The sequence below is a fragment of the Trichechus manatus genome, unplaced genomic scaffold, assembly GCF_000243295.1.
Source record: "Trichechus manatus latirostris isolate Lorelei unplaced genomic scaffold, TriManLat1.0 scaffold00150, whole genome shotgun sequence".
In the NCBI taxonomy this organism is placed as follows: domain Eukaryota; kingdom Metazoa; phylum Chordata; class Mammalia; order Sirenia; family Trichechidae; genus Trichechus; species Trichechus manatus.
Window position 1 is genome coordinate 4,284,093 of NW_004444086.1, and position 26,553 is coordinate 4,310,645.

At 43.0% G+C, this 26,553-nt stretch overlaps 1 protein-coding gene across 3 annotated transcripts in view; it reads right to left on the minus strand.

Annotated features, from left to right (window-relative positions):
- SLC2A9 (solute carrier family 2 member 9) overlaps positions 1 to 26,553 on the minus strand; it is a 274,750-nt gene that overhangs the window by 166,561 nt on the left and 81,636 nt on the right. For all 3 annotated transcript variants that reach the window (XM_023740225.1, XM_023740226.1, XM_023740227.1), the window contains one exon: positions 8,095 to 8,219. In XM_023740225.1, coding sequence (XP_023595993.1) covers positions 8,095 to 8,219 — 125 coding nt within the window. The remainder of the gene's footprint in view (positions 1 to 8,094; positions 8,220 to 26,553) is intronic.

Below are 26,553 nucleotides of genomic sequence, written 5' to 3' on the forward strand. Positions count from 1 at the left end.
ATTTTGATGATGTAAATGTCTAACATTGTTAACTTTCTTTGTGGTTACCTTGAAATTTACCCTTATCTTCCTAGGTTTGAACCAGTCTATTATTACTTGGTATCACCTTGCCTTCCTCTCCATTAGAAGGTTCTATACCTACACCATTTATTCCCTCTTTTATTGTTCTAATGATGTTGTCATTTAGAGATTAAACTCTTTGGTTCTCTGTTGTAATTCTTTTGGTTTTGGATAGTTCTTGAGAGTTTGTTTCCTAGGTTGGTATTTGGCTGGTACCATCCTGTGTCCTAGATTCAGCCAGTGGTCTGATGTTTTTTCTCAGACCGAAGGACTTCCTTTAATAATTCTTTTAAGTTTGGTTTGGTTTTTACATAGTCCCTTAATTTTTGTTTTTCTTGAAATGTCCTAATTTCACCATCATATTTGAATGAGAGTTTTGCAGGATATATTATTCTTGGCTGGCAATTTTTTTCTTTGAAGTCTTTATATATGTCATCCCATTGAATTCTTGCCTGCATGGTTTCTGCTGAATAATCTGAGGCTGGTCTTATTGTTTCTCCTCTGTATGTGACTTTTTGTTTTTCTCAAACTGCTCTCAGGATTCTTTGTCTTTCATTTTAGCGAGTGTGATTATGATATGCCTTGGTGATTTTCTTCTGGGGTCTATCCTATATAGGGTTCATTAAGCCTCTTGGATGGTCAGCTTTTCATCTTTCATGATATTGGGGAAGTTTTCTGTCAGCAGTTCTTCAGTGACCCTCTCTGTGTTTTCTGTTTTCTCCCTTCTGGAAATCTGATCACTCAAAAATTTTTGATTTTGATTGTATCCCACATCATTCTCAGTGTCTCTTCATTTTTCTTCATTCCTTTTTCCGATTTTTCCTCAGAGTTGTATCCAAGTGTTTGTCTTCAATTTCACTGATCCTGTCTTTCATCGTTTCAAACCTGTTCCTCAGCCCTTCTATGACACTGTCCATTTCTGAAATCTTGTTGTTTATCTTTTGGATTTCTAAGTGTTGTTTTTGTATGATTTCTAGTTGTGAGTTTATTTTGGCATTTTATTCCTGTATTATTTTCCTGAATTCTTCCATTTTTTTTTGTCAGTATTTTCCATGAATTTGTCTGCCTTCTCCATGAATTTGTCTATTTTTTCCTCATTTTTGTCTGCTTTTTGCTTCAACTCTTGGATAGCTCCGAAGTATAGATTTGAATTGCCTATCTGGTAGTCTAGTACCTTTTCTTCTACTGGAGAATCATCTGGTGTTTTATTTTGGATGCCTACTGGACCCAGCCTGTCCTTTTTTTAAAATATGTTTTCATATCATCTGCTATCTTCGGGACATTTAGTAGTTACTTTCCTCATTTATTGATTGTAGATTTGCTTCATCCTGCTTTTTTGTTTTATTTGGTTACGTCTGAGCAGGCAGGCTGTGCATTCTTTGTTGTTTGCTCATCTGTGGGCATGATACTTTTCACCTCCTTTTCCAATGGGCAGGATCAGTTTCTCAGCTATGGTGCAACAGCTCAGGTCCAGCTGAAGGGGAGTTGCTGGGATGGGTTGTTTGTGGCACATACTAGGGCCAACATGGCAGGGCAGGTTTCGGTAGGCCGTGCCTGTGCTGCTTGGGGGTGTGATGTTCAGTGCACAGTGTAGGTAGGCAGGAAGGAGGGAGGAGACTGTGATGTGTGGAGCTAAGATGGGTGTGGGAAAGATGAGAGAGAGAAACAGGAGGCAAAAAAGAGTGCTAAATGAGCTTTCCGTTGGAGTGGAGAGATGAGAGACTGAGAAATGGAGGAAAAAAAGGGTAAAAGAAAAAAATAATTAGAGATAAAAAAAAAAGAAAAGCCCCCACGGATCCCACAGATGTGGCTGCAAAGACTGGGGAAATGGCTCCCATGCCGTGAAGTACAGCCTGGCTAGAAGGTGTAGAGGTCTCACACAGCGCCAGGTATTCAGGAGACAGGCAGAGAAGGTAAGTATAGAGATATGAGAAACTGAGAAATGAAGGAAGACAAAAAGGGAGAAAGAGAGAAAAGAAAACAAACCAAAAAAACAAAAAAGAAAAAAGAAATGCCCCCAGGGATCCCACTGTGCGCTGGCACAGACTGAAGAAGTAGCTCCCATTCCGCACAGTACAGCCTGGCTAGAAGGGGCTCCCAAGCCAAGAAAAGAAACAAACAAATCAAAACAAACAAAAAGCCCTGGGGGTCCCATCAGTGTGGTGGCACAGGCTGGGAAGCAGTTCCACAGTCAAGCGGCATTTCACAGCCTTTCAGGAAGAAGCAAAGATGGCACACGAAGCCAAGTATTTGAGAGAAAGGAGGGAGAGGTTGTGAGAGGTAAGGAAGAAACCAAAAGAAGCAGCAACCAAACAAATGACACTCAGGGAGCCAGCCAGTGTGGCTGGGTGGAATCCCAGCAGCACAGGGCTGAAGCCAGTGGCTCCCAACCAAGAGACTGTGGCTGCAAGAAGCAGAGGAGGCTGAGTAGGGGTGAAGAAGTGTGGGGGGTGGGAAAGCATATATCGCTGGTTATTGGTTGTTCTGTCTCCTGCTGGGAGCTCTGTGAAGTGGCTTTCCCAGTACTCCCTGTTTGCTGATCTCTGACAGGTGTGCAAGATGGTCAATCTGTGCTGCGTTAGCTGATAGGGGACCTCTGCACATATCTCTCCTCGCTTTCTGTTCTCTGTCAGTTTCTTATTCCATTTCTTGCTTGGCTGAGTTCTTTACCTCTTTATATGATGCTTAGGGTTTCAGGATTGACGTTTGTCTCTGTTTGACGTAGTTTTTTGGGTCTTTGCTGTGGAGGGACTACGTCGTGCTTCTATCTATAGTGCCATGTTGCCCAAAGTCACTCTTGTGCAATTTTATTAGTTTCTGTTTGATTAAAAAATGTCTTCATTTCACCTTTATTTTTGGAGGTATTTACACTAGGCAGAAAATTCTAGGTTGGTAGTTATTTTCTTTCAGCTTTTTGAAAATATCATTCTTCTGTTTTTTTGTCATCTTTTTTTTGTTGTTGTTGAAAAGTCAGCTGTCCATTTTACTTTTGCTTCTTTGAAGGTAATACATATGTTTATCCTGAGTATTTTTAAAAATAATTTTCTGTTTGCCCTTGATAGTCATGCCCAAGTATGGGAGTTTTACTGGTGTTTTTTGTTGTTTGCCTTTTTTTCTTTTTTTCTTTTTGTATTTATCTTCCTTAGAGTCCAAGGTACTTCTTGAAATCTTTTATCCATTTTGGAAAAAAAAATGTGGCCATTATGTCACAAAAATCGCTTTTTCTACATTTTCTGTCTTCTCTCCTTCTGATACTCCAATGTACATGTTAGACATTTATATCATTTCCCAAACATTTCATACCCTCTTTTTTGTATTTTCCATTCTCCAGTCTGAACATTGTCTTCTGATCTTTCATACTCTAGCTCCCTGATTTTCCTTTAAGTTGCATGCAGTCTTCTGGTAAAACCATCCATTAAGCTCTAAATTTCAGCTTTTGTATTTTTTAGTTCTGGAATTTTGATTTGGTACCTTTTATAGTTTCTCTTTCTTTGCCAAAATTCCCAGTCTTACCTTTTGATTATCTGATCATATTAAGCATAATTTGTTTAAAGTCTGTGTGTGATATCATCATTTTTAGAATTACCTGGCAGTCTGTTTCTTTTTTCTGTTATCTCTCTTGATTTTTCTCCTTGTATGCCTGACTATTTTTAATTGAGTGCCAGAGTATATACGAAAATTACAGAAATAAAAATTTGAGGTTCTGGATGTCTGCTTCTGGTAGGGTGGTAGGCTAGAAGCATTAGCAATCCCAGATCAGCACTATCCAGTCAGAGAGACTGAAATACTTTGAAGGTGGGTTTATTCCTTTGAGGTCTGCTTTATTTATGGTTCACCTTATTCCTATGGTGTAGCCCTAGGGTTACCAGTAATCTTCTTCTTTGGCAGGACTTCAACAGAAATTCCTCCCCTTCAGCCCCATCAACCTGTTGAAAGTTTGAACTGGAACAGGAATTAGAAGGTATTTTTAGAGGAAAAGTGGCCCCATATGAAGGGCTTGCCTATCCATATTTCTCTCCTTTTCTAGATTGTGGTCCTATAAGTCGTCCCTAGCATCTTTAAACAGATGCTTTTCCTAATTACTTCCAAAAGCAGAACCTTCCTTTCTGACAAGGGATTCTCATAGCGACCCTATAGGAGAGAGTAGAACTGCCCTATAGGGTTTCTAAGCAGACTGCCACATCTTTCTTCCATGCAGCAGCTGGTGGATTCAAACCACAGTCTTTCAGTTAGCAGCTGAGCACTTAACCAGTGGTGCCACCAGAGCACTCTCTATCTATCCATCTATCTATCTATCTATCTATGTATATCTATCTATCTATATTTACACTTCCTTTATGGCAAAGGATTCTCAGTTTTCATTTATTCATCTATTTGAAAATATTGAGTGTGTGTGATGGTTACCACACTAGACACTGAGGCAACAGCAATTAATGAAACAGATAAACAACCTTGCTGTCCAGTAGCTTGCAGTCTGGGGAGGGGTGGTGTTGGAGGAAGACTGAGCAGTCGTCTGAAAAACCTGCAGTATGATAGATGGCAATGATTGTTCTGAAGAGAAACAAAGCAGGACAGGAAAGTAGGGGTGCTCGGGGGTGGGGAATGTTGCAATATGAAATAGGGCGGTCAGGGAAATCCAGCCAGTGTGCTGAAGGGGTGAGGGAGCTAGCCAGGGAAATTCTGGGAAGAGTGCCCAGGGAGAGAACAGCACGCGTACTGTCCCTGAGGCAGGAGTGTGACCGGTGCCTAAAAGGCCAGCATGTCTGAAGTGGAGTGAGCAAGGGGAAGTGGTGAGAGAGAAGATCAGAGCAAGAACAGGCAGTGAAGAGCACTTAGGGTCTTAGAGGCTATGGCAAGTTTTTATTTTCTTCTTAAATATATTTATTTAATTTTTTTTAAAAAAATGAGTCCATTTAAAGAAGCCAAACCAAACCAAATCGGTAGCTGTCCAGTCCATTCCAAGTCATGGCGACCCCACTGCAGAGTAGACCTATGCTCCGTAGGGTTTTCTTGGCTGTAATCTTTTTAGACACAGATCACCAGGACTTTCCTCCAGGCACTGCTGGGTGGGTTCAGACCACCAACCTTTTGGTTAGTAGTTGAGCATAAACCATTTGTGCCACTCAGGGACATCATTTAAAGAAAAGTAGTGGATAAATCATTGCCCAGGTAAAACAGGAAAATGGAAGAATCCTGAAGAAGGTGCAGGAATTCCTGAACTATAGAGCTCCCTGACCCACATTATCTCCCTGGTTCCTGTCAGCCTTGTAGCATAGAAAATGTGTGGAATCAGGTTGACTGTGCTCCCATCTCAGCCCAGCTGCATCCTAACTGTGACATGCTGGGCAAGATACTCTCTTAGCCTTAATCTCCTCACATGTAAACACAGGCAAGAGTTCTGACTCCAGGAGGGTGGTGCTATTTAAGGGAAACACACACACACACACAAGCATCTGTAATTGTACCTGAATGTTGTTGTTGTTAGCTACTGTCGAATCAGGCCCCGACTCATGGCGACCCCACACACAGTGGAATGAAACGCTCCCTGGTCCTGCCCCATCCTCATGATTAGTTGGAGGTCAGACCGTTGTGATCTGTAGCGTTTCCACTAGCTGATTTTCGGGAATAGATCTTGAGGCCTTTCTTCTTAGTCCATCTTAGTCTGGAAGCTCCACTCAAACCTGTTCAGCATCATAGCAACACGCAAGCCTCCACTGACAGACGGGTGGTTGCTGTGCATGAGGTGCACTGGCCGGGAATCAAACCTGGATCTCCCTCATGGAAGGTGAGAATTCTACCACTGAATCTCCACTATTAATGTCAGTCTTGAAAAAATGATAGGTATCATTATCTTTACTTTACATACTAAGAAACTGAGCTCAGAGTGGCCAAGAGGCTTATCTGAGGTCACTCAGCTAGTAAGGAGCAGGAAGACTAGAATATGCTTCTTCTGAACACCTTACTCTTTGTTCCTCATCTGTTAAAATTCAAATAATGAGAATCCAGTTTGAGCAGCACAGTCTTAGAGCCTCCTACTTTCTGAAAATCTGTCAGGCTTGTCATTTGCCTTTAAATTATTTATTACAAGCAGGTCAGGCCATTCAGCTTATGGCCAGCAATTTTCCTTTGTTTTCAACCGGTCACCTCACCTTAAATACCCTCATATTTATCTCTTTGCTCTGTGAAAATAAATGGCATAAAGTCTGCAAGCCTTGGCATTACTCCAATAGGATAATGCTTCAGAAGTTGGGAGTCCTTTTTTTTTTTTTCCTCACTCCTTGTTCTTTCTTCCTTTCTTTTTATTTTCCTGTGCTTCCTTGTGAAGAACTCACAGAAACAAAAGGTCCAAGATATTTATTTTGAATATGTGGTTTTGTAAAAATGGCATCTATCTTTGAAGGCATCTTCTTTTCAAGTAGCACAATCAGACAACAACTAGTTGTGTGCAGTAAGTGTTGCCTCCTCCAGAATAGCTAGACAGTCAGATCAACAGGAAAGAGACTAACTGGATATAATATAAAACTCCCAGAAAGAGACTGTCTCAGTTACTTCCATTAGGAAAGGATTTTCAAGGTTATATGTGCCACACTTCTGTACTCTTTCTACAAAGTAGGCAGGGTCTTTGAAACCAGACTGAAAAAAACCAACCAAACCTATTACTGTTGAGTGGATTCTGACTCATAGTGACCCTATAGGACAGAGTAGAACTGCCCCGTAGGGTTTCCAAGGGTGTAATCTTTACGGAAGCAGACTGCCACGTCTTTCTCCCAAGGAGCAGCTAGTAGGTTTGAACTGCCGACCTTTCGGTTAGCAGCCAAGCACTTAACCATTGTGCCACCAGGGCTCCTTGTTGGTAGTAGCAGCAGTTGGCAAATGGTGGCACTGGGATTCAAACCCAGGAATAGTTTGCCCGCTTTCTATAAATACCTCAATACCTCTAACACCTCTTTTTTAAAAAAAAAATACTTTTTTTCTTTTAAACTATACATTTTGAGTCTTCTATTCTCACACCTCATGGCAAAAATCTGGTCATATCTCTTCACCTCTACTGCTGCCATCTTGTCCCAGCCACAGCCCATCTCCCCCAGACAATTAGTTCCCTTGATTCCACTCCTGCCTACCCCTTTACAATCTCTTCTATACAAAGGAGAAGGAAGAATCATATTAAATATAAAGCAGATCATATCACATCCCTCTCAAAACTCCCCTGGCTTCCCGTCACTCTCAGCATAAATCCACAGTCCTGACTATGATCAACAAGGACCAATATGATATGGCCACTGGCTCCCCTCCACCCTCATCCCCATCACCAAGCTGCAGCCACACTAACCACCTCACTCTTCCTCAAACATGCCAAGAACACTTCTGCCTTTGGGCTGGTGTATTATTCTCTCTGCTAGGAACCCAGTTCCCCAGATATTTGCTTGGCTCTTGTCCTTGATTCACCCAGTTCTCTGCTCATATGTTTCCTTCTCTGAGTGGTCTTTCCTGACTGGCCTCCATAAAACAGTCCTCACTATGCCCCTGGCCTGCTTGGTTTTCTTCTTAGGACTTACCACTGCCAATATTGTGTATCTAATTATGTATCTGTTGACCCAACTAGAATGTTGACCCTCAGGGATAAGGACTTGGGTGCCTTGTTAACCATTATGCCCCCAGTATGTAGAAGAATGCCTGGCAGAACAGGCACCTGTAAACTCTTAGTGAATAAATGGAAGGATGAATGATTCAGAGGCGCAGGCAGAAAACACAACTCTCGCAAAAGCTCCCCGGAAATCGCAGATAACCTTGAAATAAGAATTTTATGGTGAAAGTGACAAAGCAGAGAGCATTACATGCTAAAGACCTTCCAATCATTATTTCTCAATTAAGGTGCTGGAGCATTGTGAGTGGGGTGATTCAACTCATCGGGCTGTCCCACTTTAATGGGGTATCTAGCATCCTTGGCCCTAACTAATTGCCAGCAGGGGGCCCCAGTCATTATGACAACACAAACACCCCTCACATTTCCTTCCTTTCCCAATGAAGTCCTACCTCCATCCACACCCATGATGAAGCGACCCACGATGAGCATTTCAAAGGCTCCTGCCTGGAGAGAAAAGGCCATCAGCAACGCAGCAGAAATCGCAAACCCATTGTTGACCAGCAAAGTGTACTTCCTGGAAAAAAAAGGAGGAGTCTGATGAGAATGCCTACCAGAAGATGAATCACTGGCCTGTCCATCCCAGGAGCAGGGGACAGACCCTTGAGAAGGGTCAGTAGAGACCCAGGCCCAGTGGAAAGAGCATTGGCCTAGGGTTAGGAATGGGGGTTCCAGTCCCCTTGCTGTCACCTTCTGGCAGTATGACCTTCAGCAAAGAAAGGCAAGTCCTCCCTCTAGGCTAACCAATGGTATAGAGTAGGTCATCTCCAAAGGCACTGTCAGCTCTTTGACATTCTATGAATTCCCTGCTGCAGTATTTTATTTCATCGACTCTAAGACCGTCGCTTAACATTTCTGAAACCAAGATGTTGTTGTTAGGTGCTGTCAGGTTGGTTCCAACTCATAGCAACCCTATGTACAATAGAATACAACACTGTTCAGTCCTGAGCCACCCTCACAATCATTGCTATGTTTGAACCCACTGTTGCAGCCACTGTGTCAATCCATCTCGTTGAGGGTCTTCCTCTTTTTTTGCTGCCCTGTACCAAGCATGATGTCCTTCTCCAGGGACTAACCCCTCCTGATAACAAGTCCAAAGTACATGAGATGAAGTCTCACCATCCTTGCTTCTAAGGAGTATTCTGGCTGTACTTCTTCCAAGAAAAATTCGTTCGTTCTTCTGGCAGCCCATGGTATATTCAAAATTCTTTGCCAACACCATAATTCAAAGGCATTGCTTATTCTTCGGTCTTCCTTGTTCATTGTCCAGCTTTTGCATGCAGATGAAGCTATTAAAAATACCATGGCTTGGGTCAGGTGCACCTTAGTCCTCAAAGTGACGTCTTTGCTTTTCAACACTTTAAAGAGGTATTTTGCAGAAAATTTGTCCAATGCAATATGTCATTTGATTTCTTAACTGCCGCTTCCATGGGTGTTGATTCTGGATCCAAGTAAAATGAAATCCTTGAAAACTTCAGCCTTTTCTCTGTTTATCATGATGTTGCTCATTGGTCCAGTTGTGAGGATTTTTATTTTCCTTATGTTGAGGTGTAATCCATACTGAAGGCTGTAGTCTTTAATCTTCATAAGTAAGTGCTTCAAGTCCTCTTCACTTTCAGCAAGCAAGGTTGTGTCATGTGCATATCACAGGTTGTTAATGAATCTTCTTCCAATCCTGATGTCGTGTTCTTCTTCATATGGTTAAGCATCTCAGATTATTTGCTCAGCATACAGATTAAATAAGTATAGTGAAAGTAGGTGAGGCGGGGGCAAGATGGTGGAGTAGTCAGATACTTCCGGTGGACCCTTTTACAACAAAGACCTGAAAAAATAAGTGAATCGATTATATATATGGCAACCTGAGCGCCCTGAACATCAAAGGCAGACTTGAGGAACCGGACTGAGTGGCAGGGGGAGGGAGGGATGGTTCAGAAGCAGTGAGGAGTTGCCAGACCTGACCCGTTGAGAGCCTGAGCCCTTCAGGTCTGATCAGCTCCAGGGTGAGTGGTGAGGCAGGCAAGCAGCAGTGCTCAGGAGGCACGTTTTCTGCACTGGGAGAGACCAAGTGCCAGAGAGTCTACACAGCCACCCAGAACCAGTGAGAAGCAGCCCTCAATAGGCAAAAAATAAGTACTTGCGTACTGCTTACCGCGTGGATCAAAAACACCCCCCTTAGGGAAAAACCTCTCCCCCATTTACCTCCCTGCTCCCTGCTCTGCACTGGGTCCCGAACTGGCTTCTGCAATTGCCAAGCCCCTTGGGCTGGAAGTAGGATCCATTACAAGCCCTGAGCCATTCTCCCTGCCTTGGAGAGTGAACAAATTAACAAACGGGAACAAATAAACTGCCGGCTCCCCTAAGCCAGGAACCCAGGGTACGCATAGCTCCTTTGCTAGGCACAGGCATAAGGGATCCATGGACTTTGAGTGACTTTCCACCTGCATAGACTTGTGTGAGCTCATCTCAACAGCGTAGGCCCTCATTACTGCAGTACAACAGGGTATATACTGGAAGTCTAACATCAACTGTTTCAGCTGTGAAGTGGCAGGTTCTTGACATTTGACACTGCTCTGCCCATTAAGCAGGGTCTTCACCTTCTCACATCAGAGGCCTGAGGGCTGGTGGCTCCACCCACACCACCTAGCCACCTGCAATAGGGGCCCATGAATAAGAGATGCCCCCTAGTCCTTACAGCCAACAGCATTAGGTGCTCATAGTCCGGCTGCAAAACCCACCCACCTATGCACTCTAGGGAACAGGGACACAACTTCCTCCTGGACACGCGGGGGCAGCTGTCAGCCCCCTGCCTTGCTCAGAGTGTGTCCCCCTGCTGCAGCCAGGTACCATGCCTGTCTAGGACTGTAAGTGAGAGCCTACACCACACACTTGGTGGCTATCTACCTGGGCACCTGAGCTGAATCCGTATAGAAGGAGTGGGCAGACTCCTGAGCTCACATACCTAGTAACAAATCTAACCACCTGGTGACAGGACATCAGAGCTTCAAAGCTGCCAATAATCAAACTAGCTCATACGAGCAGCCTATCTGGGCATATCAAAACAAAACAAGAAGCTAGGACACAGTACGCAAACAGAAAATAAATAAATACAATAACTTATTGATGGCTTGGAGACAACAGTCAATATCAAATCACATAAAGAGGCAGTCCATGATGGCTTCAACAAGCTCCTAAAATAAAGAATCTAGAAATTTTCCAGAGGAGGAAAATTTCTTGGAATTACTGGAGGCAGAATACAAAAGATTAATATACTGAACTCTTCAAGAAATCAGGAAGGAAATTAAGCAAAACGCAGAACACATAATAGAAGAAATTAAAAAGATTAGAGAAGAGCATAATGACAAATTTAACAGGCTGCAAGAACCCATAGAGAGACAGCAATCAGAAATCCAGAAGATTAACAATAAAATTTCAGAATTAGACAACTCAATAGAAAGTCATAGGAGCAGAATTGAGGCAATGGAAGTCAGAATTAGTGAGATTGAAGCTAAAGCACTTGACACCAACTTATTTGAGGAAATCAGATAAAAAGGATTTTAAAAAATGAAGAAACTCTACCAATTATGTTGGACTCTATCAAGAGGAACAACTTACGAGTGATTGGAGTACCAGAACAGGGGGAGATAACAGAAAATACAGGGAGAATTGTTGAAGATACTTTGGCAGAAAACTTCCCTGATATCGTGAAAGATGACAAGATATCTATCCAAGATGCTCATTGAACCCAACATAAGGTAGATTCCCAAAAGAAAGTCACCAAAACATATTATAATCAAACTTTCCAAAACCAAAGATAAAGAGAGAATTTTAAGAGTGGCTAGGGATAAACAAAAAGTCATCTACGAAGGAAACTCAATAACACTAAGCGAGGACTACTCAGCAGAAACCATGCAGGCAAGAAGGCAATGGGATGACATATATAAAGCCTTGAAGGAAAAAAACTGCCAGCCAAGAATTATATATCCAGCAAAACTGTCTCTCAAATGTGATGGCGAAATTAGGGCATTTGCCGATAAACAGAAGTTTAGGAAATTTGCAAAAACCAAACCAAAATTACAAGAAATACTAAAGGGAGTTCTCTGGTTAGAAAACCAGTAACATCAGACAACAACTCAAGAGTAGAACACAGGACAGAACAGCCAGATATCAACCCAGATAGGGAAGTTACAAAAGTAAATCAAAGCTAAAACACTGAAAATAGGGAAACAGATGTCAATATGTAAAAGATGAGAACAATAAAACAAAAAAGAGGAACTTAAAAAATGTAGACCTAGATTTTTCATATGGAGAGAAAGTCAGGGCGATATAAAGAAATAAAAGACTGCTATAAACTTAGAAATATAGGGGTAAATATTAAGGGAACCACAAAGAAAACTAACAATCCTACAAGTCAAAAAGTATAGTGAAAGAATACAACCACGATGCACACCTTTTCTGATTCAAAACCATGCAGTATCCCTTTGTTCTGTTTGAACAACTGCCTCTCGGTCTACATACAGGTTCCTTATGAGCACAATGAATTATTCTGGAATTCCCATTCTTTGCAATGTTATCCATAATTTGATATGATCCACACAGTGGAATGCCTTTGCATGGTCAATAAAACACAGGTAATATCTTTCTGGTATTCTTACTTTCAGCCAAGATCCATCTAACATCAGCAATGATATCCTTCATTTCACATCACCTTCTGAATTTGGCTTGAATTTCTGGCAGTTCCCTGTTGATGTACTGCTGCAACCATTTTTGAATTATCTTAAGCAAAATTTTACTTGCATGTAATGTTAATGATGTTGTTCGAGAATCTCTACATGTGCTGCTGCTATTTACAAGGTTTTCACTGGCCATTTTTTTTTTAGCAGTAGATTGTCAGGTCCTTCTTCCTAGCCTGTCTTAGTCGGGAAGCTCCGCTGTAACCTGTCCACCATGGGTGACCCTGCTGCTATTTGAAATACTTGTGACATAGCTTCTAACATCACAAAAACATACAAGCCACCACAGTATGACAAACTGACAGGTGAAACCAGGATGCATCTTACAAATTCTTGAGTTTTAACCAAGAGAACTTAATGTAGTTATTTTAACTGAAAGAATTTAATATAGGAAATTGGTTAAGTAGGTATTGGAAGACTGTAATGTCAAAAGGGGGGTTGTTTTAGGCTGGGTTCTCTAGAGAAACAAAACCAGTGAAGTGTATAAATATATATAGAGAGGGATTTATATCAAAGAAATGGCTCCCCGACTGTAGAGGCTGGAACATCCCAAGTCCGTGGATCAGGATAGAGGCTTCTCCTGATTCATGTAGCCACAGGGGCTGGCAAACCCAAGATCGGCAGGTCGGACAGCAGGGCTCCCACTCACAGGCTGTGAAAATCAACGAATCCCAAGATTGGCAGGCAAGACCAAAACGCTTCTCCTGATTCACGTAGCTGCAGGGGCTGGTGAATCCAAGATCGGCAGGTTGGAGAGCAGGGCTCCCACACAGGTTGTGAAGATCAACGAATCCCAAGATTGGCAGATAATCTGATAGCTCAAGTCCCAAGAACTGAAGGTCAGATGAACAGAATGCAGCCGCAGGATCCAGAGCAAGCAAAAAGCCAGAACGTCTGCTTATATTTGGATGCAGACCACATGCCCAAGGAAAACCCCTTTCAACTAATTGGCTACTCACAGCAGATTCCATCATGGGAGTGATCACATATAAATACTGAGAATCATGACCCGGCCAAGTTGACACACGAACTTAACTATCACAGTCCACCCATTGCAAACTTGGTACACATGCACATCTCCTTAAACCATACATAATCTCTGAATAAAGACAATTATAAAGTCATACTTGTGCCTAACATGATACAACTAACATGCTTACGACCAAAAACACACTAGCCCCATTTACATCTTATTTTTTCTAAATGAAGAAAACAAAAATATTTGATGCACACATACAAAGCAGAAATACTCATAACAATTACAGTCCTTGTTTCTGCAACTGTCACATGGCAGTAACTGGTATTTAGAAATACCTTCTTCCACCACCCATTCCGTATTCCTTTGCCCTCAGCAAGCACCTCGGCTGGTTGTGGTTATTTGCCTGGTGGAGTAACCCAAACTTTCATTCCTGAAGGGTCTGAGTCATTAGTAGTCATGTCGGAATTGGGTTGCTGTAGTTTTCCATTGACTTTAATCACAGGGCATGGTAGTACTAAAAGACACCCTAAGGGATCTCCTGCATTCCAGACATATTCTTCTTTACCTCCATTATGTAATATTAATATGATTTCCTCTTGGTAATCAGGATCAGTCACATCAGGCAGTACGATAACTCCCTCCTTTGCTTGTTGATGCAGAGGCATAAGGAAGCCAAATTGGCCGGGTGGCATTCTCAGCTTCCAGTTCAGTGGAATCAGTGATGTGTCTCCAGGTAGGAGCATTCCTCCCTTTGGAACTAAGACCTCTAGACCTGCAGAGCATAAGGTCGTGGAGACAGGAAGCAAAAATCTTGTGAGTGGGCCACTAGGGGTAACAGTGAGTGGTGCCACTTCCATTTCTACCCCTTGATTCCTGGATCCATGAATCCTGGCTGTGGGAGAAAGAGCACCATATATGGGATGTTGGTTTAGAGCATATACAGCTTCCTGGAGAACACTGCCCCAATCCTGCAATGTACTGCCACCTAGCTGGCAGTGTAATTGTGTCTTTAAAAGGCCATTCCATTGTTCTGTCAAGCCAGCTGCTTCAGGATGATGGGGAACATGGTGAGACCAGTGAATTCCATGAGCATGGGCCCATTGACACACTTCATTTGCTGTGAAGTGAGACCCTTGTTCTGAGGCAGTGCTGTGTGGGATACCATGATGGTGGATAAGGCATTCCGTAATTCCACGGATGGTAGTTTTGGCAGAACTGCATGCAGGGAAGGTAAATTCATATCCAGAGTAAGTGTCTATTCCAATAAGGACAGAACGCTGCCCTTTCCATGATGGAAGTGGTCCAATGTAATCAACTTGCCACCAGGTTGCTGGTTGAACACCTTGAGGGATGGTGCCATATTGGGGAATCAGTGTTGGTCTCTGTGGCTAGAAGATTGGGCACTCAGCAGTGGCTGTAGCCAAGTCAGCCTTGGTGAGTGAAAGTCCATGTTGCTGGGCCCATGCATAACCTCCATCCATGCCACCATGGCCACTTCATTCATGAGCCCATTGAGCAATGACAGGAGTAGCTGGGGAAAGATGATGACTGGTTTCCACAGAACGCGTCATCCTATCCACTTGATTGTTAAAATCATCCTCTGCTGAGGTCACCCTTTGGTGAGCATTCATATGAGACGTAAATATCTTCATTTCTTTGGCCCATTCAGAGAGGTCTATCCACATACCTCTTCCCCATAAATCCTTGTCTCCAATTTTCCAACCATGTTCCTTCCAAGTCCCTGACCATCCAGCCAAACCATTGGCCACAGCCCATGAATCAGTATACAGTTGCATATCCGGCCATTTATCCATCCAAGCAAAGTGAACAACCAGGTGCACTGCTCAAAGTTCTGCCATGGAGAGGATTTCCCTTCACCACTGTCCTTCAGTGAGGTCCCAGAAAGGGGCTATAGTGTTGCTGCTGTCTGCTTTCGAGTGGTGCCTGCATATCGTGCAGAACTATGTGTAATCCAGGCATGAGTTTTCTCTTCTTCAGTCAATTGACCATAAGGAACTACCCATGAGGCCATAGGTGCAGACTGGGAGATGGAAGGCAATGTGACAGGAGTGGAGACCATGGGCATTTGGGCCACTTCCTCATGCAACTTACTTGTGCCTTCAGGTCCTGCTCGGGCCCGATCTCGTAGATACCACTTCCATTTAATGACGGAGTGCTGCTGTGTACGTCCAACTTTATGATTCTGTAGGTCAGACAACACCTAGTTCATGATGGGCCCCTTAGGCTGCATGGTGACTTTGTGGCCCATGGTTAAGTGTTCAGTCTCTACTAAAGCCCAGTAACAAGCCAAAAGCTGTTTCTCAATAGGAGAGTAGTTATCTGCAGACGATGGCAGGGCTTTGCTCCAAAATTCTAAGGGTCTGCACTGTGATTCACCAATAGGGGCCAGCCAAAGACTCCAAACAGCATCTCTATCTGCTACTGACACTTCAAGCATCATTGGATCAGCTGGATCATATGGCCCAAGTGGCAGAGTGGCTTGCACAGCAGCCTGAACCTATTGCAGAGCCTTCTCTTGTTCTGGGCCCCACTCAAAACTAGCAGCTTTTCGAGTCACTTGATAAATAGGCCAGAGTAGCACACCTAAATGAGGAATATGTTGCTTCCAAAATCCAAAGAGGCCCACTAGGCATTGTGCCTCCTTTTTAGTTGTGGGAGCAGCCAGATGCAATAACTTATCTTTCACTTTAGAAGGAATATCTCAACATGCCCCACAACACTGGACCCCTAGAAATTTCACTGAGGTGGAAGGTGCCTGAATTTTTATGAGATTAATTTCCCACCCTCTAGCACTCAAATGTTTCACCAGTAAGTCCAGAGTCACTGACACTTCTTCCTTACTAGGTCCAATCATTGTAATGTCATCAATGTAATGGACCAGTGTGACATCTTGTGGAAGGGAAAGGTGATCAAGGTCCCTGTGGACTAAACCATGACATAGGGCTGGAGAGTTGATATAACTCTGAGGTAGGCAAGTGAAGCTGTATTGCTGGCCTTGCCAGATGAAGGCAAACTACTTCTGATGGTCCTTTGAAACAGGTATGGAGAAAAAGGCATTAGCCAGATCAATAGTTGCATACCCGGTACTAGGAAATATATTAATTTGCTCAAGCAATGAAACTACATCTGGAACAGCAGCTGCAATTGGAGTCACCACCTGGTTAAGTTTTTGATAATCTACTGTCATTCTCCAAGATCCATCTGTTTTTTGCACAGGTCAAATAGGTGAGTTGAATGAAGATGCAGTGGAAATCACCACCCCTGTATCCTTCAAGTCCTGATGGTGGCAGTAATCTCTGCAATCCTCCAGGAATGCGGTATTGCTTTTGGTTTACTGTTTTCCCAGGTAGGGGCAGCTCTAATGGCTTCCACTTGGCTTTTCCTACCATAATAGCCCTTACTCCATTTGTCAGGGATCCAATGTGGGCGTTCTGCCAGTTGCTGAGTATATCTATTCCAATTATGCATTCTGGAACTGGGGAAATCACTACAGGTTGGGTTTGGGGACCCACTGGACCTACTGTGAGACTGACATGAGCCAAAAATCCATTAATAACATGACCTCCATATGCCCCTACTCTGACTGGTGGGCCACAGAGATGTTTTGGGTCTCCTAGAATTAGTGTCAGTTCAGAGCGAGTATCCAGTAATCCCCCAAAAGTCTGATTATTTCCTTTTCCCCCAAAACAGTCACTCTCTTAAAAGGCCATAGATCCCTTTGGGGAAGGCTGGGAGAAAGATTAACAGTAAAAATTTTTGGCAGTGTATTGGAGTTCTTCCTCAAGGGGACCCAGCCTCCCCTTCATTCAAGGGGTTGTAAGTCTTTAAACTTGCTCAAATCTGGGAATTGATTGAGGTACCGTGACTCTCCATTCTGGCAATTCAAGTGAGAGTGCTGTTCACCCGAACTAGAATTCATCCATTTGTATAGAGCAAGGAAATATTTAGTAGATTTCCTACCTATTCCACTCCTAGGGACACTATGACTAAGTAGCCAACACCACAAGTCCATACGAGTCAGACTATTCTGATTACTGCTTTGACTCAGTTGTCCATTACTGTAACCACGCCCACCTTGTCTTTGTCGATTTAGTGTAGCCACTTGGCCCCTACTACCACGGAGTCCAATCAGCCCCATTGTAGCTAGGTGTCTTAATTCAGTTAGGCCAGTTTCCACTGTCAAATCTGATTTATATAAAATAGCAATCACAGCAGTCTCTGGAGCGCCCTTCACAAATTTGTTCCTCACATTTGTAGTAAAAGGTGTGTCCTCTGGGCACTCCATGTGTGGGTCTGTGGGTCTAACCTGGTAAATTCACTCTAGCATGCTAATATCCCTAAGCCTTTGGATACCTTCTTCTACAGTATACCAAGGCAGGTCTGGTACTTCAACTTGGTTTAGGGTAGGTCACCTCGTAATCCATGCGTTAGCAACCCAACCAAATAAACTATTAGATCCTTTCCTAACTTCTCGAGCTGAAACATTGAATGAAGAATCTGTGCTTGGTGGACCCATATCAATAAACTCAGACTGATCCATCTTTATGTTCCTTGCACCATTATCCCACACCCTTAATAGCCATTCTCACACATATTCCCCAGGTTTCTGTTTGTAAATATTAGAAAAGTCAAGCAGTTCTTTGAAGTGTAGCGTACCTTCTCCTGGGTCACACTTTGTACTTCACCTTTTGGGGCTCGCTGGGACTTAAGTCTAGTTATAGGTCTAGAAGCCAGAATCAGTAGTGTGGAATTATTTTGACATCATGCAGCATTGTCTTGTAAAGCATCTGCCTCAGGTGATGACCCAGGCAATGACTCAGGCAAGGGCTCTTTAGAGGCAGCTGGGCTAGGGCTAATCTCATTAGTTGGGAGTGGAGGGGCTAATGGTTTTTCTAGGCAAGGTGGTTTAGCAGACAAACATGAAGTAATCTCCTTAGATGGGAGTAGTTCTGCTTGTAGGAGCGATTCAATGGAATTTAGGTGCTCAGTATCTCCAGCTTTCTGATTATCTGCCCATATGTCCCCAAGCCAAGTTTCAAGATCCCATTTCTTCCCAATCAATGCCCTTACTTTAACTTCAGACACCTCTCAAGTTTGGCAATTGAGCTAGCATTGTAATTCAGCTAGTCTTACAATAAGACTCTGGGTCTGGTTTTTAGCAGTTATCAGTTCTGTTACTATAAGAAATAAGACTTTCTTCCAAAGCACAAGCAGAAATTTTGAGGTAATTTATGCAACACTTAAGCTTTGACTCTGAAGCCCTGAGCGCATCTCTTTCTTTCACCAGTTTGTCTAGCAAAAGTAGGACCAACCAACCAGCTTCCTTACACTTCTCATTCTGACAAAACTGTAGAAAGATAACACACGTGTGTTCACCCGGAGTCTCGCCTTTCACCAATACCTAATCTATTGGTGGTGATATTCTGAGTAACTGTATCACCACCTCATGCCATGGATTAGCAGTGCCCTCTTTACTGCTGGAAACAGAGTCATCAACATCTTTAAGACTAACCAGACTTGAGAACCAATTTAGAAAACTCATCCTTACAATTTTGTTTCTCTAGAAGCACTCTCGGTTCCAAATGTCTTAGGCTGCGTTCTCTAGAGAAGCAAAACTAGTAAAGCATGTAAATCTTTATACAGAGAGATTTATATCAACGAAATGGCTCATGCAATTGTAGAGGCTGGAATGTCTCAAGTCCATGGATCAGGATGGAGGCTCTTTCTGATTCACATAGCTGCAGGGGCTGGCAAAACCAAGATCAGCAGGTGGAGAGCAGGGCTCCGGCTCACAGACTGTGAAGATCGATGAATCCCAAGATTGGCAGATAAGCTAATAGCTCAAGTCACAAGAACTGGAGGTCAGACAAACAGCAGGCAGCCTTAAGATCCAGAGCAAGCAAAAACTGGAACATCTGCTTATATTCGGATGCAGGCCACACACCCAAGGAAACTCCCTTTCAACTGATCGTCTACTCACAGCAGATCCCATCGTGAGATCGTGAGAGTGATCACATATAAACACTGAGAATCATGAACCAGCCAAGCTGACACACAATCTTTTTTTAAATTGTACTTTAGATGAAGGTTTACAGAACAAACTAGGTTCTCATTAGACAGTACACATATTCTTTTATGACATTGGTTAACAACCTCACCACCCATCAACACTCTCCTTTCTCAACCTTGCATTCCCTATTACCAGCTTTCCTGTCCCCTCCTGCCTTCTAGTCCTTGCTCCTGGGCTGTTGTGCCCCTTTAGTCTCCTTTTGTTTTATGGGCCTGTCTAATCTTTGGCTGAAGGGTGAACCTCAAGAGTGACTTCATTACTCAGCTAAAAGGGTATCCGGGGCCATACTCCTGGGGTTTCTCCAGTCTCTGTCAGGCCAGTAAGTCTGGTCTTTTTTTTTTTTGTGAGTTAGAGTTTTGTTCTACATTTTTCTCCAGCTCTGTCTGGGACCCTCTATTGTGATCCCTGTCAGAGCAGTCAGTGGTGGTTGCTGGGCACCATCTTGTTGTACTGGACTCAGTCTGGTGGATGCCATGGTAGTTGTGGTCCATTAGTCGTTTGGACTAATCTTTCCCTTTTATCTTTTATTTTCTTCATTCTCCCTTGCTCCCAAAGGGGTGAGACCAGTGGAATATCTTAGATGGCTGCTCACAGGCTTTTAAGACCCCAAACGCTGCTCACCAAAGTAGAATGGAGAACATTTTCTTTATAAATTATGTTATGCCAATTGAGCTAGATGTTCCCAGAGACCATGGTTCCCACAGCCCTCAGCCCCGCAATTTAGTCCCTTAGGAAGTTTAGATGTGTCTGTGGAGCTTCCATGACCTTGCCTTGTACAAGTGGCACTAGCTTCTCCAGAACTGTGTACTGACTTACCCTTCACCAAAGTTACCACTTATCTATTGTCTTATTTAGTGTTTTGTCATCCCCACCCCTCCCTTCCCTTATAATCATCAAAGATTGTTTCTTTTTGTGTGTAAGCCTTTTCATGAATTTTTCCAGTAATGGTCTCATACAATATTTGTCCTTTTGTGATTGATTTATTTCACTCAGCATAATGCCCTCGAGATTCATCCATCTGATGAGATGCTTCACAGATTAATCATTGTTCTTTCTCATTGCATAATACTCCATTTTGTGTATGTACCATAGTTTGTTTATCCATTCATCTGTTGATAGGCATCTAGGTTTTTCCATCTTTTTGCTATTGTGAACAATGCTGCCATGAACATAGGTGTGCATATGTCTCTTCATGTGATGGCTCTTATTTCTCTAGGATATATTCCTAGGAATGGGATTGCTGGATCAAATGGTATTTCTATTTCTAGCTTTCTAAGGAAGCACCATATCGTTTTCCAAAATGGTTGTATCATTTTGCATTCCCACCAGCAGTGCATAAGAGTCCCCATCTCTCCCTGCAGCCTCTTCAACATCTGTTATTTTCTGATTTTTTGATTTGTGCCAGTAATGCCGAGTGAGGTGGTATCTCATTGTGGTTTTGATTTGCGTTTCTCTAATGGCTAGTGATCACGAGCATTTCCTCATGTGTCTGTTAGCCGCTTGAATGTCTTCTTCGGTGAAGGGTCTGTTCACTTCCTTTGTCCATTTTTTAATTGGATTATTTGTCTTTTTGTTGTAGAGGTGCTGGATTTTCCTGTAGATTTCAGATATTAGACCTTTGTCTGATTTGTAATAGGAAATTTTTTTTTTCCCAGTCTGTAGGTTCTCTTTTTACTCTTCTGGTAAAGTCTTTTGATGAGCATTTTTAAGTGTTTAATTTTTAGAAGATCCCAGTTATCTAGTTTATCTTCTGGAGTTTGCGTGTTGTTAGTTGTGGTTTGTATCCTGTTAATGCCATGTATTAGGGCCTCTAGCATTCAACCTATGTTTTATTCTATGAACTTTATAGTTTTTGGCTTTATATTTAGGGCTTTGATCCATTTTGAATTAGTTTTTGTGTATAGTATGAGGTGTGGGTTCTGTTTCATTTTTTTTGCAGATGGACATCCAGTTTTGCCAGCAGCATTTGTTAAAAAGACTGACACACAATCTTAACCATCAGAGGGACCTCTGAGGAGGGGTGATACCTACCTTGTGCTAGTACCTCAGGGGCTTGTAGTGGGGGCGCCTTGAAGAGCAGGTTCAGACATTTAGGGACAGGGCATTGCCAACTGGTACTGTCTCCTCTGAGGGGCACCATCAGTCTAGTTGTGGGGTATGGGCAAAATCCAGAAATGAAACCAATTGCCACTGTCAATAGCATTGCTGGGACTAACAAGAAGATACAGGGAAACAAGATGCAAGTCCTTCTCTCCTCTTGCCTCCCAGACTCCCTCTAGTGCCCCTATTGGTGGATTCTAACAGGCAGCAAGAGGGGTAGTAGTGGTCCAGTGGTAGAATTCTTGCTTTCAATGCATAAGACCCAGGTTTGATTCCCAGCCAATGTACCTCATGCACAGCCACCACCTGTTCGTCAGTGGAAGCTTGTGTGTTGCTATGATGCCAAGCAGGTTTCAGTGGAGCTTCCAGACTAAGATGAACTAGGAAGCAAGGCCTGTCAATCTGCTTCCAAATATCAGCCAATGAAAACCTTATGGATCACAATGGTCCAATCCGCAATTGATCATGGGGATGATGCAGGGCTGGGCAGCATTTTATTCCATTGTGCATGGGGTAGACATGAGTGGGAGGCTGACTTGATAGCAGCTAACAACAATAACAGCAAGCACAAGTTGTAAAGGACAAAGGAGGCTTACAGGTCCCAGATGCAGCATCAGAGAGTAAAGCACAGAAGCGTACGTCTTGAGCTGAGTGAAGACAGCTTGATAACTGGCATGGCATCCTACAACTTTAGTAGGCAGGTTTCTTCATTCCTTTCTTCCTTCCATCCCCCTTTCCTTCCTTCCTTCCATTCATCCTTCCTTTCTTCCTTTCCTTCCTTCCATCCATCTATCCTTCCTTCCTTTCCTTCTCTCTTTCTCTTTCTCAGTGGTTCATAAAATAACAATGCATCTTATACTCAGTGATACCTTAGATGAACTACACTATCAGGCATAAGACTGGACTAATCCCTTCAAACAAGGTCAGGCAAATTCCTATGACAATAATCACTATTAGTTGCTATGTGCCAGGACGGCTATCACCGTTTTATGGATATATCCCTAAGACCTCATGGTTGAGATGCATGACTTCTTTAGAGGCCTGGGGACCTGGCTTCCTATGTCAGCTCTATGTTTTATTAGCTAGATGACTTTGTACTTTATCACTCTGTTTTCCTTTTCCCAACTGCAAAATAATCATAACAGCTCACACTTATTGAACTCTTACTATATGATAGACCCTGTTCTAAAGCACTTTAGACAAGTAGCTCATTAAACCTTAAAATGACCCTATGAGGTAAATACTATTATTATCTCCATTTTATGGATAAGTTGACTATGACACTAACAAATTAGTAAACTTGCTTTAGATCATACAGCTAGTGAGTCAAGGAGCTCAGCAGTTCTCCCCCCGCCCCACCCAGAACTCAATGAATTAACAGATATTAAATTGTTTTGCAAATTGTGAAAAGCTAGAGATTTGAAAGGGTACTTTATTATTACTTTAAGGAGTTAGATTTCTTGACTTCCAGGCCAGAGCTCTTTCCACTATTTCTCACGTATCTCAAGTATTCCATTAATTTTTTTTCCTTTCTACACCTTCCTGGAGAATTCCAAAGTCCCTGACTTCTACGATTCAATGATTATGGTACAAAAATAGCTCATTGCAACATCCTGTGTAATAGAAAAATATCGAAACAACCCTTGTCTATTAATAGAGGACTGTTGTTTTTAGGTGTTGTCGAGTTGATTGCAATGCAGAACAGCCCCACGTGACAGAACAGAACTGCCTTAAGGGTTTTTGTGGTTGTAAATCTTTACAGAAGCAGATCACCAGGTCTTTCTCCTGCAAAGCCACTGGGTGAGTTTGAACTGCCAACCTTTTGGCTAGTAGCAGAATGCTTAACCATTGTGCCCCCAGAGTCTACTTAAATAAATTATGATATATCTATAGAGTGGGGAACTATGAAGATATTAAAATAAGACTCAGTACTGTATATTCCGATATGGAAAAATCAAGATATATGGTTAACTACCAAGAGCAAGGTACAGAACTTTGTGTAGAATATGCTATAATTTGCGTGAAAAAGATGTGTGTGTGTGTGTGTGTGTGTGTATAGGCACAAACTTTGGAAAAGACAAAAACAGACACCACACACACACACACACACACACACACACACACACACTTCTCTAGGAAAGGGTTGAATTGTGTCCCACCAAAAGATATGTTGAAATCCTTACCCCCAGTACCTGTGAATGTATATTTGGAAATAGGGTCATTGCAGATGTAATCAAGTTAACACGAGGTCATACTGAATTAGGGTTGGGCCCCAGCCCAATATGGTTGGCATCCTTATAAGAAGAACAGAGACACAGAGACACAGAGGGAGGACAGCCGTGTAAACACAGAGGCAGAGATTGGAGTGATGCATCTACAAACCAAGAATGCCAAGGATTGTCAGGAACCACCAGAAGCCAGGAAGAAGGAACGAAGGAAGGTGTCCCCGTCCCTAGGATCTTCAGAGAGAGCATGTCCCTGCTCACACCTTAATTTCAGACTTCTAGCCCCCAGAACGGTGAGAAAATAGATTTCTTTTGTTTTAAGCCACCCAGCTTGTGGTCCTTTGTTAGGAAAGCCCTAGGAACTAATACAGAGGGGAACTGAGTAGCTGTAGGACAGAAACAAAAAGGGAAATTTTTACTTTATACTCATTTGTTCCTTTTGGACGTTGAACCACAAGAATGCATTAATTATTCAAAAATAAATACAATTAATTTTTAGAAAATTAAATTAAATGAACCTTGTGATGCGGGAAAAAGCCATATGATTCAGCAGACTTAGACCAAAAATTCCATTCAAGACCAATCTCCCTTATTCTGATGAGAAAGGTCACAGGCTTGAGATTCAACAAGATGAGCCTGCAGGTACTAATTGCTGTTACTGGTGAAACCTCAAATTACGATAAGAATACCCTGCACTCCCATGGCACTTCTCAGTGTTCATGACCCTTCCCTGCATCCTCTACAGAACTGACACATCACCCTTATGAAGAAAGTAGGCAATGGTTGAGCAGAGTGGTGGAAGAATGAGGCTTTGGAGCTGGTCAGACCTGGGCTACAAGTAGCTTCCTCCACAGCGCCTCACTGTGGGAGCTTCTACTCATGTGCCCATTCAGCAAATATTTAGTGAGTGCTAGAAGCGCTTGGAGCCCTGGTGGTGCAGTGGTCAAGAGGTATAGCTGCTAGCCAAAAGGTCTGCAGTTCAAATCCACCAGCCACTCCTTGGAAACCTAAGGGGCAGTTCTACTCTGTGTATAGGGTCGCAATGAGTCAAAATCGACTTGACGGCAACGGGTTTTTAGAAGTGCTTGGCTACTAACCGAAAGGTTGGCGGTTTGCACCCATCAGCTGCTCCTCGGGGGAGAGATGTGGCAGTCTGCTTCTATAAAAATACAGCCTTGGAAACCCTAAGGGGAAGTTCTACTCTGTCATGTAGGGTTGCTATGAGTCTGAATCGACTTGACGGCAATGGAGTTTTTGGTTAGACACTAGATTCAGTGGTAGAATTCTGACCTTGTATGTGGGAGACCTGTGTTTAATTCCTGGCCTATGCACCCCATGCACAGCCTGTCTGTCAGTGGAAGCTTGCATGTTGCTATGATACTAAACAAGTTATAGTAGAGCTTCCAGACTAAGATGGGACTAGAAAGAAAGCCTGGTGATCTACTTCTAAAAATCAGATAATGAAAATCCTATGGATCACAATGGTCCAATCTGCAACCAATCACATGGAGATAGTCCAGGACCAGACAGCATTTCATTCCTTTGTGCATGGGGTCACCATGAGTTGGGGGCCAACTGGACAGCAGCTAACAACAATGACAACAGACATTGGGTATACTGCTGTTTATAAGAAAGTGGTCCCTGTCCTCACCCTTATGGGGTTTACAGTATAGTTAGGGACACAGACATCAGATAAATTGTCACACAAAAGTCAGTTAGTGAAAACGGATATTTCTATAAAATGAAAGTATAGATGCTATGAGAGTATGTAACTGGAAACTCTGCCTGTCATTGCCTGCTTGTCCACAGATCCATTACCCTGCTTTCTCTACTTTCTTTGAAAGGCAACTACAATTCCCAGCCTGTCGTGTCTTCTCACTTCCTGGCAGGATCAGCTAACAAGAGGCTGGATGCAAATCTAATGAATGGGGAAGGAGAGAAGCATAAGTTCACTATAGGGTCGCTGTGGGTTGGATTCGACTCACGGCAATGGGTTTGGTTTTTTGGTTTTCTCTGTGCTTCCACTGCAGCAGATATGTCTTCTCCGTGGCTCCAGCCTTCTCTCTGTGGTGCCAGCAACCTGACTGCCCCCTGCCCCCAGGCAGTTCCACTGTGCAGCCCTGGCTTGTGGACTCCAGTAATGCCCCCTCCCACTTTTGGCCTTCCATCCCTGGAGTGGTAGCAGTCTGTCTGTAAAAAAAGTTATTTCTTCCAACAGTCCAACATATTCTCCCTGTAGCTTCCATCTATGGGTCCCAGTTGTGCCCCTTGAGGCCTGACAGGACATATCTGTGTGGTATAGTGCCGAAAAACAAACAAACATTGCCGTCGAGTCGATTCCAACTCATAGCAACCCTATAGGGTAGAGTAGAACTGCCCCATAGGGTTTCCAAGGCTGTAATCTTTACGGAAGTAGATCGCCACATCTTTTTCCCACTGAGTGGCTGGTGGGTTTGAACCACCAAACTTTTGATTAGCAGCCAACCACTTTAACCATTGCGCCACCAGGGCTCCTTTGGCATAGAGCCTAGTGTAAGATAAGTTTGTGAAGAAACTGTTGAGAGAAGTAAGACAGTGAAGGAGTGCTGTGGCTAGATTCTGGTGTTCTTGGATGTTGGACAAAACAGTATGTTCTTTGCTGTGTAGACACTGAAAAATTAAGGCTTTGATTAGAAATCAGAACTCGACTCCTAGTCCCATACATCTTCTACACTGCCCTACTATAG